The 14805-nt window shown below is 40.0% G+C and overlaps 1 protein-coding gene across 2 annotated transcripts in view; it reads right to left on the bottom strand.

The window, feature by feature from the left end:
* The window catches only part of LOC138032604 (nitric oxide synthase 1-like), a 34987-nt gene that overhangs the window by 11025 nt on the left and 9157 nt on the right, over positions 1 to 14805 (bottom strand). Inside the window, exons 3-17 of one of the 2 annotated variants that reach the window (XM_068880312.1) lie at positions 12541 to 12652; positions 9982 to 10169; positions 8402 to 8559; positions 7542 to 7704; positions 6675 to 6908; positions 5540 to 5679; positions 4959 to 5069; positions 4333 to 4396; positions 3750 to 3851; positions 3368 to 3436; positions 3157 to 3240; positions 2992 to 3033; positions 2046 to 2101; positions 1565 to 1709; positions 761 to 930 (exon numbers count right to left, since the gene is read on the bottom strand). In XM_068880312.1, the coding sequence (XP_068736413.1) occupies positions 761 to 930; positions 1565 to 1709; positions 2046 to 2101; positions 2992 to 3033; positions 3157 to 3240; positions 3368 to 3436; positions 3750 to 3851; positions 4333 to 4396; positions 4959 to 5069; positions 5540 to 5679; positions 6675 to 6908; positions 7542 to 7704; positions 8402 to 8559; positions 9982 to 10169; positions 12541 to 12643 (1829 nt within the window). In that variant the 5' untranslated portion in view covers positions 12644 to 12652. Of the gene's footprint in view, positions 1 to 760; positions 931 to 1564; positions 1710 to 2045; positions 2102 to 2991; positions 3034 to 3156; positions 3241 to 3367; positions 3437 to 3749; positions 3852 to 4332; positions 4397 to 4958; positions 5070 to 5539; positions 5680 to 6674; positions 6909 to 7541; positions 7705 to 8401; positions 8560 to 9981; positions 10173 to 12540; positions 12653 to 14805 lie in introns of both variants that reach the window. The other variant, XM_068880311.1, reaches the window with a different exon arrangement.

Genomic DNA, 14805 nt, shown 5'->3' with positions numbered 1-14805 from the left:
GGTACTGCTTCCTCAGCTCGAATTGCAAAGGCCCGTACTTAGCCGTCTTCTCCTCGGACTTTTTTTCCCAATGCTCTATCCATGGACAGGACATCTATACAGCTCACCACTTCTTACACTTGTGGTCCAAAAATCGAGCGTCCACTCTGTTCGCCTTGACGAACTTGACCTTGTTTATGCTCGGCATAAGCTGATACAAACCAAATCGCTAGAGTCTCAGGTGACTCGTAGATTGCTTTGGGCACTGCAGGCGAATACCAAGGAGGAACTGAAGAGGACTTTTAGTACTGCGTTGTGTCTCTCCAGGTATTTAGACTGGGCCAAATCGGAGAAACCCGATAGCACATGCGCAAGAGTCCTATACGTGGTGGTATTATTATGCAGTATGTAGTACGTAAGTATGCTTACAAATATAAGTAGGAAAAGGCACTATTGTGTAACAATCCCTACTGTTAAACCTATTTACAAACCAATTGGTAATAACTAACGAACCAACATTTGAGAAAGGAACAAGAGTTTATATCCCTTAATAACTCGTCGAAACCTTGAATGCCCTTGCTATGTTTAGGGTGTATTATTATTATTATTATTATTATTATTATTATTATTATTATTATTATTATTATTATTATGATTATTTTTATTTTTATTTTTATTTTTATTTTTATTTTTATTATTAGATTCTATCATAAGACTGCCTCTGAACCAATATTCTTCTCATGGTTGTGCGCTTGATAAAAATAGCAAACTTTTCCCCTACCTCATGTTTTTCAAAGGCCTTGCATCGATGCTGTTCTTCATCCTTTCCAAGTAGCTAGTGAAGCTTGTTCCATTCTCCGGAGATTCTCCGTTGCCGAAAGTACTTGTGACCACAAACAAGAGGGTCTCTTGGGTAAGCTGCGCATGTTCGTACTCGTCCATGCACAGAACCTGGTGAGATACCTTCAACGATTAGTGGAACATCCATCGAACCAAGTACTAACAGATGGTGTAATTTGACATTTTACCCCCACGGTACTGAGAACCGGGCACGAGTGTAACGCGCAGAGGATAGTGGGGTAATGAGTTTGAATAGTGACGGTTTTAGTGATCGAGGTCATTCTACGGTCAGCCTCGCCGCCTTCGATTGTAATCCGAAGTTTAGTTTGCAATGTAAGAATAAAAACCTTAAAGCCCCGAAGGTTGCCCCATAGCAGTAATCGGGATACACAGTCCCATTTTTTTTCTGTTATTGGTATGTTTCTTTAAAATTAATGGGTTTAAGTGTCCGGCTATGGTTCCTTCAGTTTCTCAACTATTATAGAGGTGGAAGTGCATAAAATTGTATCGTGAGCCTGGCTGATCAACAGGCCCATGCCTACAGCTTTGTGTGTGTTTTCCGGGTATATAGTGGAGAGCAACATTAAGTAAAATACGACGGCTTAGATGCGCAACATAACTGATTAGTTGCTAGGCAACCACTTGGTAAAAACCATCCTTGTCTCGCAGATTGAGTAGCATTATGCATTCAAATCTTAGCTTGACTCAGCAGAGAAAAATCTTCTTGTTAATCATAAAGACAAACCTTGGCATCGAAGGTGTGCCCCATGAGCTTGGCCAAATTACGAGCAAATCCCTCTGATTTGCCAGTTTCCGTAGCAAACAGAATTGTAGCCTTCTTACGTTTGGACAGCACTTTCCTCATTAGAAAAGCGGCGAAACGCACAGCTCTGTAAAGGAGACAAAAAAGGCGAATTCAGAATCTTGTTCTGAAAAAAAAGAACAGCCTTAAGTGGGAACACAGCCCATTGTCAGCCTGAGATAAAATCTGAACAGTGGGAACAGAGAAGAGGGATAAAAAAACATCAGCTGTTGAATTGTGTTGTCCTACCCAACCAAAGCAAACAGCCTGGTTTTCAACCAATCAGGAGCACGACCAATCTCAATACCTATCTGGCCTTGACTTTGGCGCAATCCCAGAACTAATTATGTTTTTCCGCCCAAATGCATTTGTTGTCATAAACCAGTTAGGATAACAACTGTTTTGGCCATGTTAATTAACCCACCTCGATACTGCCTTAAATGATATTTTCTTTCCACTGTGAACCTTCCAGGGTGAGATCTGTTTCAGGTAAAAGCAAAACTATTGGTTGATTTTTGACATAACAGCTCCTGCTTTGTTCTATCCTAAGGCCCAGCTATGACCCAATTCATCAAGTTATACATGTATGTTGTTCTTCATTCGAGCTCGTAAGTGCTGGTTCAAAGCGCAACAAAAGTCCAATAAAAAATGAAAAAATGAAAAACAATCAAAAGGGTTTGCGTTTATACCAACTTTATTCATTCAATACAATGAAAGGGAGAGATACTAGAGGTTATCCCTATACGAGGGTATCCGCCCGGATGCTATTGATCTAGAGTCGATTTTGATGAGAGAGGAAAACCGGAGTACCCGGAGAAAAACCCTCGGAGTCATATTGAGATCGACTGAAACTCAGCCCACATACGACCTCGAGGCCAGGGTTGAACCTGGGTCGTACAGGTGGGAGGCGCCGTTGATAACCACTAAGCCACCCGACTGATAACTTATGTGCTGTATTTCTTTATAACCGAAAAAAAAGTTCATCAAAAAATTTGTAACACCCCCCTTCGCCATACAAAATAAATCCCAAGCAATTTTTCATCAGACCCTCCCCCTCCTCCGGCGAAATAAACGCCCAGAAAACTGGCAAAATGGCTATAATCACAGAGCGCACGTTGACACACGTTTCGCCAAAATATGGAATAAGTTCAGATTTAATTGTTATAGTTAAAATAAATTGTACTATAAGTGCACTAATAATACACCTCGCCTAAATGAGTTCATGGAAGACGATAATTTATTCAGATACTTTCATCTAGCTCGCAAACATTATAATTACATATTAAGAGACAAAAGAAAAAGCGTGGCGACTAGATGAGGGGCAAAACTGACGGACACGAGGTCCCAAAAAAGTTGGCCCCATCAATTACCTGATATCCATAGCAAGGTTTCAAAACGTAATTCAACATTTCCTGTATCAAAAAAATCCAAAATTGTATGGCGTTAGAGAAATAGAGGAAACATGGAAAATACGAAACTACCACATTGAAACTACGATATAATTATTTTCAAGCAAAGGAAATTTATAAATGCACCTGGTGAAAAACTTGCGTAGCACTGCCTGACATTGGAGGAACTATCCACACCCAGTCCGCTGGACAGCCACCTCGCAACTTCATCTATCGCAAAATTTACAACAAACGATGTTAGTTGGGCTAAAATACAAAATGGCATCTGCATCGCTCTATATAATCGAGACACGCTAATATGCAGACTGTAACAGAAGACTGCTCAGCAATCACTCACCTCTTTCTTCATATGTTTTATGAAGGACTCCGAGGTGGAATGGTGATCAGCTATTGTAACACCAGCCTCCTAAAGAAACATACATTTTAAAGCATCATTTTGAAGCATTGCTTCTCGATTATCGCTGAAAATGAGCAGTAATTCATTTTATTGCAATAGCCTTAGTTAGCGCCCGATTTCGGTCTAAGAGAAACCAAACAGGGAGCCCTATAAAGATCAGCGCATTTGACATAAAAGCATTCTAGTTTTAAATGCTTCTGTACCTTTGAGGTGACCGCAGCCTGCCACTTAAAATTGGTGTAGATGATAGCTCAATTTTGAGACTTCTAAGGTCAGAATGAAATTCACCCAATTCAGTATACCATAAATATGTCTTCCTTACCTGGAAACTGTACATGACAGCATAGTTGAGTTCTACCAATGCAAAATCTTTCCACAGGGATGCATTACTCCTGGTGTCTAACTCCATCTTATTGGCTATCACCTAACAAAAACAACAGAACGTAAACGAAAAAAGAACGATTTGCTTTTTGCATCCCTTACTCATGGCATCTTGCCGCAGTGTTAGTAATAAAAAGATGGGAGTTCCTGAGGTGCCTGTGACACTCCCCCCCCCCCCCTCCCCCTGTAAACATTTTTAAAGCAAACAACCTACAATATTCAGGTGACGTAGACGCGATTACCCTCCAGTTGACACAATATGACCACCCCTACCCTCCCCTCCTTCTAAAAATCCTGGCTACGCCCCTGGCTTTCATATCAATATTTCCAGTCAAGAAGAAAACATATATTACCTGGCCTGACTTGCTGTTTTTAAACTCCAATTATGATTAACCTTACTTTATTTTACTTAGTCTCATTCGTAGTCTTAATTTCATTTTCTGACTCGATCTGGACTTTTTGGAAGGCAAAAGAACTGAGGTCTAAAGATATTACATCGTTACAGGACTCCATATCTCGCATACCTCCAACATGTTGTAGCGTTGCTGATCACCCAGATCGCGGGCTCCAATTTCTGTCACCATGTACCTGAAATGCGAAGTGAAATCAGTTGATTAATTATGACACCATAACGATTGCTTCACATTTCTTTGTCAATTTCTAATTCACTAAACAGACCGCTTTTGCTGGAAAAAAAGTAAAAGATAAGGAACGATAAAATGTCTCCATGGTTAACTATACTTCCCCTACTAACACATCAAAAAAGAAAGAAGAAAACAGTAAGGAGAATACACAATTTGAAATTGTGGTTTAAAGAGTGAAAAGGCGAATTTCTAGTGACAACAGTGGCCCCGTTTTCTCCTTTTACTCTTCCCTTCATAAACCGTAATGTAAAAGGGCTGCTAGATGCTGCGAGAATCCTTCACCCGTTATAATTAATCTCTAGTTCTCAGTTCACATAATTTGCATGTCAGTTATTTTTTTCTGGCAGAGAATTCAAACCGTTGGAAGTTATTCTCAGCCCACCCCACAGAGCAGTAGAATTTAACTGGATTCCGAAAACCCCGGGGGGGAGGGGGGCACAACTTGCTGAGAACTTCTCTTTAAGGAGTAGGGTAAGGATCCTTTCTTGGAAAATCTAAATACCCACCATCCGCTGAATGGAGCGCCTGTAAACTCCAGACCCCCTGCATCTAGCATCATGTTGGCGACCACTGGCAGGGCATACCACTGTAAACCAAGTTTCTCAAACCAGGGATATCTGGAGAGGTAAAGAGTTCATCAGCTTAATTTAACGCAATAGGCCCTAATGGGAAAGTGTGGCCCGGTGTAGTTTTTTTGGAATTTTGTGTTAAACATGGTATCGATTTCACCAGTTTCGATCCTGAACGGAATAACGCTTTTGGTGATTGTATCGCTGATTGCCTTGGATTGGGCGATTTCGGGGATACTGCTTTCGAAAGCACTCTGCCAACAACTGTATGTGAAAAGAAAAATGGCATCGCCGGTGCAACGAACCGCGTCTCCAGGGCAATCGTAAACAGGTTAGGCAAATCATTACGGACGTGAGATCGGGAAGTTCGGAGGGGGGGTGGGGGGCTTGAAATTTCCCGGATTAATGAGACCTGACTCTTCTGGTACCTGTTTGTGTTTGATGGAACATGGTTTGGTAACTTTGACGTAGGAAGAAAAGAAGGAAAGGGAGACTGCTGATCAGCGATAGTCACTTACTTTGGATGTTTGATTTTCACTCGAAGAACGAGATTGTCGGGAATTTCAAAGAACTCGGGTGTCCCACCATTGGCTTGTAACACTATAGGCAAAACGTCAAATCTGCCACCTTTTCCTTTCCACCCCAGCGATTCACAAATCTGAGTAACAAAGCAAAGCAAATACAAGTGCCAAAGATATAACGCGACCACAGTAAGACCCATTTACCGATGAAAAGCTTAACGAAAACGAGAAGTATTCGAATAAATGGCACACGATACAAGTGTATATCTGTTATTTACGACAAGACTAGATTACCTGACGAGATCGGATGCAAAAATTAAAACAGTTCCTTTCCATGTTTGTAGGCAATAAAGTATTTAATAGTTGTGATTTTCGTGATCTGGCCTCTGGCTGAAGGCAAGTCAAGATAGAGTAATCTTTGATTTGACAAAAACACGTATTTTTAAGATATATCACGTTGATTTTAATATACTTATTATAATTTTTTCTAACACTAGCGTCTCTTCCAGGCAAAGACCAGGCGACTACAAACACAACTGCAAAAACGGGTCATAGTGACCAGCAACAGTTACAATTAAACAAGGCATTGTTTGTGCAAATTGGACTATATCTTGCTCCAGACGTTACTATGCCTTAAAGCAACCTCCGACTATTAAGTGTTTATGTGTAAATGCTACTCACCTTTTTGGTAGACTAAACCTAATACTAAGTTACAATGGGATAGCAGGGGAGGATCCAGGAAAAATTGTGATCGTTTTCCAATATAACAAGAGCGCCGAAGGGTCCGGGAAAATGCTTTTCCCCCGAAAAAAAAAAAAATTTAATTCACTAAAGTGCAGCCATTTCCAGGGTTTTGAGTCATTCGGACAGAATATTGGAAAACTCCATTGAGTGTGACTGTGCCCGAAAATCGCAAACCATTATTTTTTTTTTTTTTCCATTTGTGGGAAAGCTTTCAAGAAAACAACTTGGAAATTCGCCTTTATTCTAAGAAATTTATCTTTTTAACAATCAAATCGTTAGAACTGTTTGTATCCGCACCTGGATAGACTGTTTAAAACAAAAATAAAACCGAAGTCATTCCATTGACCTCAGGTGAGAAAGATAGGTACGGCATTGTAACGTGATTTACCTCCGTGAACTCCACACCGGCTGGATCTCCAATCACAGTACCATCAGGCTGTCTGTACCCAGCATACTGAATAAGTAGAGAATTCCAGACGCGAAAGTCTTTATGCTGTTCTCTCCTTTGAGGAAAAATTGTTATCACGGATCTCAAGTTTCCTCCATTCGTTGCGTACTCTAAGTGTTTCTTAAGTACCTCGAACATTTCTTTCGCAGTCGTTACGTGGCGGGCGTCGAAAACCTGACAAGAACAAAAAAAAATGGTCTTGGATGGCAGTTACTGTTGCATATCTGTCTACTTACTGTCTGTCTTACCCTTGTCAAATCACTTAGGCCAGTTATTCGAAATGCACCTATGGGTGTGCTAACAGAATTTTCCCTTGCATGATAAAAATTCCTTAACTTGAAGGGTTGACAACATCATATCATAACGTTCAGAACTAAAAAAGGTCCGGGAAAGTGAAATTTAGTAACCGAACGTTTCTGCAGTCAAATTTCTTAATCATGACATTAGTGAACATCCCAATAATAAAACAACTGACAGGACAGATCCTCATCTTTCAAGCCAATCTTCTTGTCATTTTATAGAATTTTTGATGACTGATATCCACAAACGCTTTCTTTAATATCTGCACCGTTTTCTTGTACTGCAGCAGATTTGAGATCAAATGTATGTACAGCGTTAGACAATGTTAAGATCAGCAGCTTGTTTGCATTCTAATGACTGTCATATCCCATTTACATCCACTCCATTTTAGAGACCTTCCAAAAACGTGGCACAGGACGAGCAAAATGTGTCGCTAAAAAGGTTTTTGTCCGACGTTAAGGTAGCTAGAGCACTCTTTCCGTTGTTACATGTTAACTAAAGTAACACCTGTAGGTTATTCCATTGTATTCTCCCAATGCATCTTGGGGCATTTCTCCACGCAGTTTTGGCAGCAAAGATGAGTTCCTTTTCCGTCATCTGGTAGGTACCAGTCTCTTCCACAGATTTCATCACCTCAGCCATTCTATTCTGGTAGTTATCACTGTTGGAGCTGCAAATGCCAATAAAAAAACCAGAACAAAACAAAAAACAGGTGATCAGCACAATAATATCAGCCTCTTTGCGTTCGAAAAGAAATCCCAGAATACTATTCTTCTGCCCCCTTTTAATGTATTTACAATACATTAATGTAGTTGGTTATAACGTAATTATTTGCTCAGCTGCCATACTCGTTATCATACATTCCAACATACAAAAAAAAAAATGAAAATCAACCAATTAAGGATAATACTGCACCACAACTCATGCATAAATAATATCTAATCTGCAATTGTATCTGTTGAGTGGAGAAAACCAGATAATTGACAATAAGAGACGAATTTTAGTTCCGAAGTACAATAAAGCGTTTTATAGAGGTCATAGAGCGATTTTCAAAACTCTCGTAATATCAAAAGCCTTACAATTACTCTGACCCCAACAGACGCAAACAGTTCGATGAGCCGATCAGAATAAGAAGCAATTTCGCGCAGCCGTAGCCAGGCGCGGGAAGGTTAACGCGTGCACGTCATGATTGGTTTTGTTTTTGCTGTAATTGGTTGAGAAAGTGGCACGAGTTTTTCCAACAAAATTACTGAGTGAAGTAAAGCAAAACCAAACGAGAATTACTGTCGACACTCGACTGGAAACTTCTCTATATATAAAGAACTGACATGGTTTTCTGGCACAAACGAGCTTAGGTCGACAGTTACCGATTAGTTGAGGTGAAATACTGTTGGAAGAAGTCCTGCGCATCAATCTTGACTTCCTCCTTATCCCTTGGTACCCCATAAGGCCTCTGCTTGGGAGTTTCTCCTCCATACGGGAACATGACTGATCCAGTACAGCGGCCATTAGTGCAGTGAAGAGGCTGCAATGGAACAATTAATAACAGGTAAGCCTAGATAACTGAAGACGGAGAATACCTTATTGCGCATCCTCATTGCGCACGCAATTTGTGACGCAATGTCGAGCCACATCATAAATTGGGAGCACGCGCACTGGATAAGAAATATAGACAAACATGAGATTTGCGACTGCTTGCAGTCCCTATTTGGACCGTAGATGTGCAGTCCATCAACAGCGCGATGAGCAACAGAGTGGCGAGACTGGAGCGAGGGAGGAAAAACCGAAAAGAGACTGGAGAGAGGCTTTTGTCCCGCCTTTCTCCCAATCTCCCCTCAGCGTATTCACTTCAGATTTCACCAGTCTCGCCCTGCTATTTGCTTGTGCTCCCACTATCCAGAAAGGGACTGCAAACAGGCACATTTCGTTTTGAGGGACAATAGCTTTGAATTGATTTAACTCTTTTAATGAATGGTTTAGGCTTTTATAGATTGTGCAAGCATAATTTCTGGCATAATTTGAGGAAACTAGCATAATTTTCGCTGATTTTAAAAAAGTACTGCGAGCATTATCGGCAGATATTGATAAGCCTGAGACCATTTTTGTTCAACGTTTAGCTGAATTCGCGATTAGTAACAGAGGGAGAACATCCCTAGAAGGCTGGCAGTCTGGGACGAGATGACGGGACCGAAAGTTGCTAAATGGTGTTGGTCACAGTATCTCTCATTTGCAAGTTTGAAAAATCGCGTCAGCCACGCCGCCCGATAACTTGCCCCGAGGTTACACCAGAACCAGCCAATATAGCCAGACAAAGTTGCGTTAAGACAACTGAAGAAAGCAAAACACAATAGAAGAGGAGCTTGTGACAGCAAAAAGAGTATTGCTACACTATCATGATACGTTTTTTCGACTTGTTTCGCTCATTTTGCAAAAGGAATAATTTTAAGGACAAGAGGCATAATTTGGAAAAACGAGCACAAATTGAACATAATTCGGGCAAAAAATGGGCACTGCTAGTAGCATATTATGTTACTTTTACTGGCACAATCTATAAAAGCTTAGCGCCAGGTTGAACCTTCTCTTTCTTTTCATAGATCACTTTCTAAACCAATGAATTCTCTACCGTCATGTTGTGGGGAAAAAATGTGAAAAATATCAAATTAGAAGTCGTAAAACATTTCCATTTTGATGCCTATTGCTTGCCGAATTCCACTGGTACTGTGGCTGTGCAGGGTTTGTAGATGTCCATCTAAAGTAGTTACTTTGTTATGTTGGGAATAATGCTATTAGTTAAAAGCATTACTTGGCTTTCGCCCGAACGTCTATTGGCCATCGCATCAAAAAGAACGCGTCCAGAAGTCTAGATTGCTCTAAAAACAAAGGGATTGAGCCCCTTTGGTGTATGTTTTCAGTAGGAGAAAGCTCATACCTGTTAAATTTTACTTACGTTGGTTGCCTTTTGATGAAGAGTATCAACCATTTCTTTGCCTTCCACCCAATTCATTAATCTCAGGTATTTTGGATCCTGGGGCCTCATCCTGAATCCTTCAGTAGTACCACTAAATGGACATCTTCCTTGCATTGCAGAAGCCATCGGACAAGTCTCTTCCTTTTTTATTTGGTAATGTAGAGCTTCTTCTGAATAAAAACCACAGAACATGATATAAACCCACGCTTGCAAGTGAAACCAACAAAGCGGGTAGTGTAAAAATATACAAATTATATCCCTCACGTATTTGACTTTTGATTGAATGGCTTGGTTACAGTTACATTAAGGTGGCCCACGGGTATTTATGGGGTCATGTGGTCCCTTTTTACATTGCGTTTTTAAAAAGGAAAACTTCCTTTGAAATTTCGGCCTCCGAAAGAAGAAACCTTGAATAAATGTAATAATTTAGATTTTCTGGCGATCAGAATCGAATTCCATCTGCAGTAAAAGTTTTTTCCAAAACTTTCTTTTTCAAGAAAATGCAATTATTTCTAATTTTACGCGGTGAAATTTTTTTTTCCAAACACCTCGAAAAGGCTAGAAAACAGAGAGACTTTACTCACATCGAGTTACATGAGAACCCAAACCGTAGATTTCCAAAAGAGCGACTTCTAAATTTTGCCCTCCTTTCGCGTCTGACTCAATTGTGAGAAATAGATTTACCCTGAAGCCACCACTTTTAAAAGGGATGACATAATTTAAACTTAATGTGTAAAAATCCAAAACGAAAAAACATTGAATAATCTAATAATTAATGAGGATGCTTACGAAGCGATGAGAATTTGGTAAGCAGAAGTTCACAACTTTGCAACCTAAATTCTCCAAACCGTCCAAACAAAAAACGCTCGAACTTGGCAAGGACATTTGTAATACCCCGGTATATGCACTATTTGAAAAGAATGTAAAACAGTTCGAGAAATTTTGAGTAATTCGAAATAATATAATTTGTTTGCTTTTCTCGATCATGCAAGCAGTAGAACAGACAATCATCTTTATTGATTGCTAACATTCATGTTGCCTCCACCACTCACGCGGACAAAGACAGCATTGATATATAAGCGGGTTGGCCAGCAAAACCACCGTGCCATTTATTCAACTTTCGTACACACAGATAAAATTGGCATTGAATTAAGAAACTAAGGCACCAAAGCTGGACACGAAAACCCCTAAAAACCAGCAGGTGGAAAAAAAAAAACAGGGAACGTGTGCCTCCGACCAAAGCAATGGCACTACCCTTGGGGTTTTAGGGTACACTAGATAAAGCCTTAAGTGGAAATAGGCAGTTGATAGTTTTAAACACACAGGCAAAAAAACGTAGCTCCCTTTTTTACGATAATAACTATAAATTGAAAACCAAAAGAACCAACGTTACGCGGTGAAGGCAAATGACCACGAATTACAATTCTCAATCCCACAACTCGCAGCGCGCCTGGTACCACTCACCGGGGCCCATTTCTTGAAAGTCCCGAAACTTTTACACATAAGGTTTACATGATGTCAGCCTTAAAAATGGTGGCTTCAGGGTAAATATCTTTTTTACATTTAGGCGACAATTGGGTCAGACGCGAGAGGAGGGCAAAATTTAGGAAGTCGCTTGCTTGGCAAATGTAATTCGCTGTGAGTAAAGCCTCCGTGTTTTCTAGCCTCTTCGAGGTGTTTGGAAAACATTTTACACTGTCAAATTAAAATTAATTGCATTTTCTTGAAAAAGAAGGTTTTGTAAAACCTTTTACTACAGATGGAATTCAATCGCCATTACATTATTCAAGGTTTCTTCTTTCGGAGGCTGAAATTTCTAATAAACTGGTCCACTAGTTTCCTTTTCAAAAATGCAATTTGAAAAGGGACCACACGACCCCATAAATAGCCGCGGGGCACCTTAAAGAGATCGTTTGTGATCCTGAGATAGTGATAGCAGACGATCGCAAAGGTTAATGGGAAGTTCATTTATGTGTGCGCAGATTGCGTTTATTTTCTGAGGACATGTCACTTCAGAGGTCTGCGTCATCCATTGCGTTTCCAAACAGGAGTAAAATGTGTATAAAGTGCAAAAGCTAAGTAAAAAAAACATGCTCTGGTCTTTAGTCCGGAGTCAAGTTTTTCGGTAGGGCAGATGCACGCAACATATAGAGCCACTTTCAAAAGTATTTAAACCAAAGTAACTACTTTGACCAATCAGGACAAACGCAGACTGAACGCAATGAACTAATCGAAATTTAAAGCTATTTCATATAAAGGGTGTCAAGCACAAGAATTGCGGGCGCACAAGGGACTTATTTATTTAGCTGGCAGGGACGCTACAACAGCTTCTACCAATTACTGTAGTCCCCGAACTGTATATCCCTTCCCAATAACCACATGCTAGTTGATAGACCACTACACCGGGGACTACGTCTCCTACTTTTTTCGATTTGGATTGAAAAGGTGGCGACAGATTTCCCAACCGATTGCACAGCAAAGAACATTATTTTCGACACTTAGCGGAAAACCCCTCTAACAGCCAGAAAATAACATTACCTTTGGACTCAGTAGTATCAGCAAAGGAAACTTCCTTGCGTTGATTCATCTGTAAGTCCTGGACAATGAGCTCTCGGGTATCTCCTTCCTGGTATGTTTTCATTATCCTGAACTAAAACGAAAAGAGGCATTGCTGTCATTGAATAAGCGTAAGCCGGTGAGAAATACTTGCAACGGTGAAAATCTTTGCCAGTTGCACCTTTTTTTTTTTTTTTTTACCTTATTTAAGCAAATTCACCACTACGTTACAAACATAGGCACGCGAAGCCTGCCTGGGCTATGTGAATGACTTGTGTAATCTCAGAACTAGTAGCTAATGATGACAGGACACCATGGTGCAATATTTTCAAACAAATGGCTAGGCGCTTCTGTGACTGCGGTTTCTCTTCTCTCTTTCTTGTTAGCGAAAGAACCTTTAGAGTGACCTGATCATTAACATTTGTGATGGAGATGTTTGGCGGATACACTATCCTGCTTTGCATACCATACTATTATTAACGACGTTGTGACACTACTGATGAGGCACCGAAAAGAGATAAGTCTAACAATTGTTTCAGTTTAGAGTAGAAACGAAATCGTTCTGCATTGATGATGGCTTTACTTGGCGATATTGAAACAAACATGAAATATTACCCTGCTGTCTACAGATAATTCCTGAAAATCGTCTCCTTAAAATTTTAGGTTTACAGGAGGAAAAACGTGCAGGCCCCGCAAATGTTTTGTTTTCGAATGGCACTGTCACGTAATTTGGATCTGAAGCAAAATGTGTTTCGAAAGGTTAAACATTAAAAAAAAATGCAGTTTTCCTAAAAAGTACTAAACGTGCATTAAAACTGTGGTGGTTGTTTATGGCCGCGCATGACGCGGAGGAAATGGATTAGGCTAACTTATGTCTAGGAGAAATCGCCATAAAATAATACAAGTTTCTTTTCCGTTCAAGAAATAATTTGAAATTTACCTCATTCGTGTTACACGGGCCATTTGTGTGAAATAAAAAGTAGGCTCGCAATTTGAACAAACTTATTACTAGAATTGTAGTGATATTGGCCCTTTAGTTGGTCCAAAACTCGAGAAACGGTCCGTCCACCCCTCCAACCGGCTCAAACCAAAAATACTGCATGCTGACTAAAAGCGCTTTGTTGTATGTACGTGAAATATAGCTCAATAACAGATACTAGCCAAACAACTGAAACGAAAGAACGCCCTAAATCAAGTTTTCATTAAAAGGAAACGCATTAAACTCAGTTCGAACGATGAATTCAGAAATTGCTAGACAAGTCCATACTAGTACGAATATCAAACATCCTGGGCCCGGTTGTTCGGAAGCCGATTAACGCACCCAGAATTAGGATTTAACCGAAGTTTTTACCTCGCTCGTTGAGAAGGTTTTGCAAATCAAAATTTACCCCTAAAGTTAAGTAAAATTCCAGTCTAAACTTAAGGGTGAAAATATTTTGGAAATGTTTTTATTGAACAGAAACTAAACTACACTCGGTTAGCTAAATCGTGCTTTGACCAACTGAGCCCTGGCGTTTACTGATGCGTAAAGCTGTACACCTCTTGCGTCGATGCGAAAACGTTTTCAAAACATGCAAGCAAACGTATAGACGAGAGCAAAAATACGTTACTAAAAATCTTTCCTTTCCTTAGTTTATCACCGGAAGATGCACCCGAAGTGAGCATCAAAGAAAATTGCCTTAAGTAAGGCCACCTAAAATGCCTCTTATTTGTTTTAGGTAACGGCTGCAGAGACTGATCTGAAAGAAAAAACACAGGACGAAACTGGAATTTCGTACGTAACTTTTTGGTTATTTGGAAATCGACTAGATGGCCTTAATAACTCGAACCTTAAAACACACATCTGCACTTTAGGAAACCAAAAAAGAAAAAAAAACAAGGTCTGCAGTGACATTTCCAAACGAAAATTAAAATGATCCAGATTTCAGAAGCGCTCAAAGACAGAATGACATTCCACGAAAGCCCGATGTTCGGTCTTCGTCTCGGTTCATAAAACGCGAAAAAGAATGCTGACAATATCCAGACATGTTTGCCGAACACGTTTGGTCAATGAAGTATTTACATGATATGGCTGTGCTGTTCAGGTTAATTTAGTGAACAGAGATGCATGTTTGGAGTCTGTTTTTCTTGAACAGAATTATCTTAACGTAAGACTCATCTAACTAGGTGGTATTATATGGAATGTATTCACGGAAAACTGATGTTAAAGTACATGGGTGCTTAATTAAGAGCGATTTGAACGCGAGA

This window comes from Montipora capricornis, chromosome 14 (genome assembly GCF_036669925.1).
Source record: "Montipora capricornis isolate CH-2021 chromosome 14, ASM3666992v2, whole genome shotgun sequence".
NCBI classification, from domain to species: domain Eukaryota; kingdom Metazoa; phylum Cnidaria; class Anthozoa; order Scleractinia; family Acroporidae; genus Montipora; species Montipora capricornis.
Note: the sequence above shows the minus strand (reverse complement) of the source record. Positions and strands in the feature narration are given on the sequence as shown.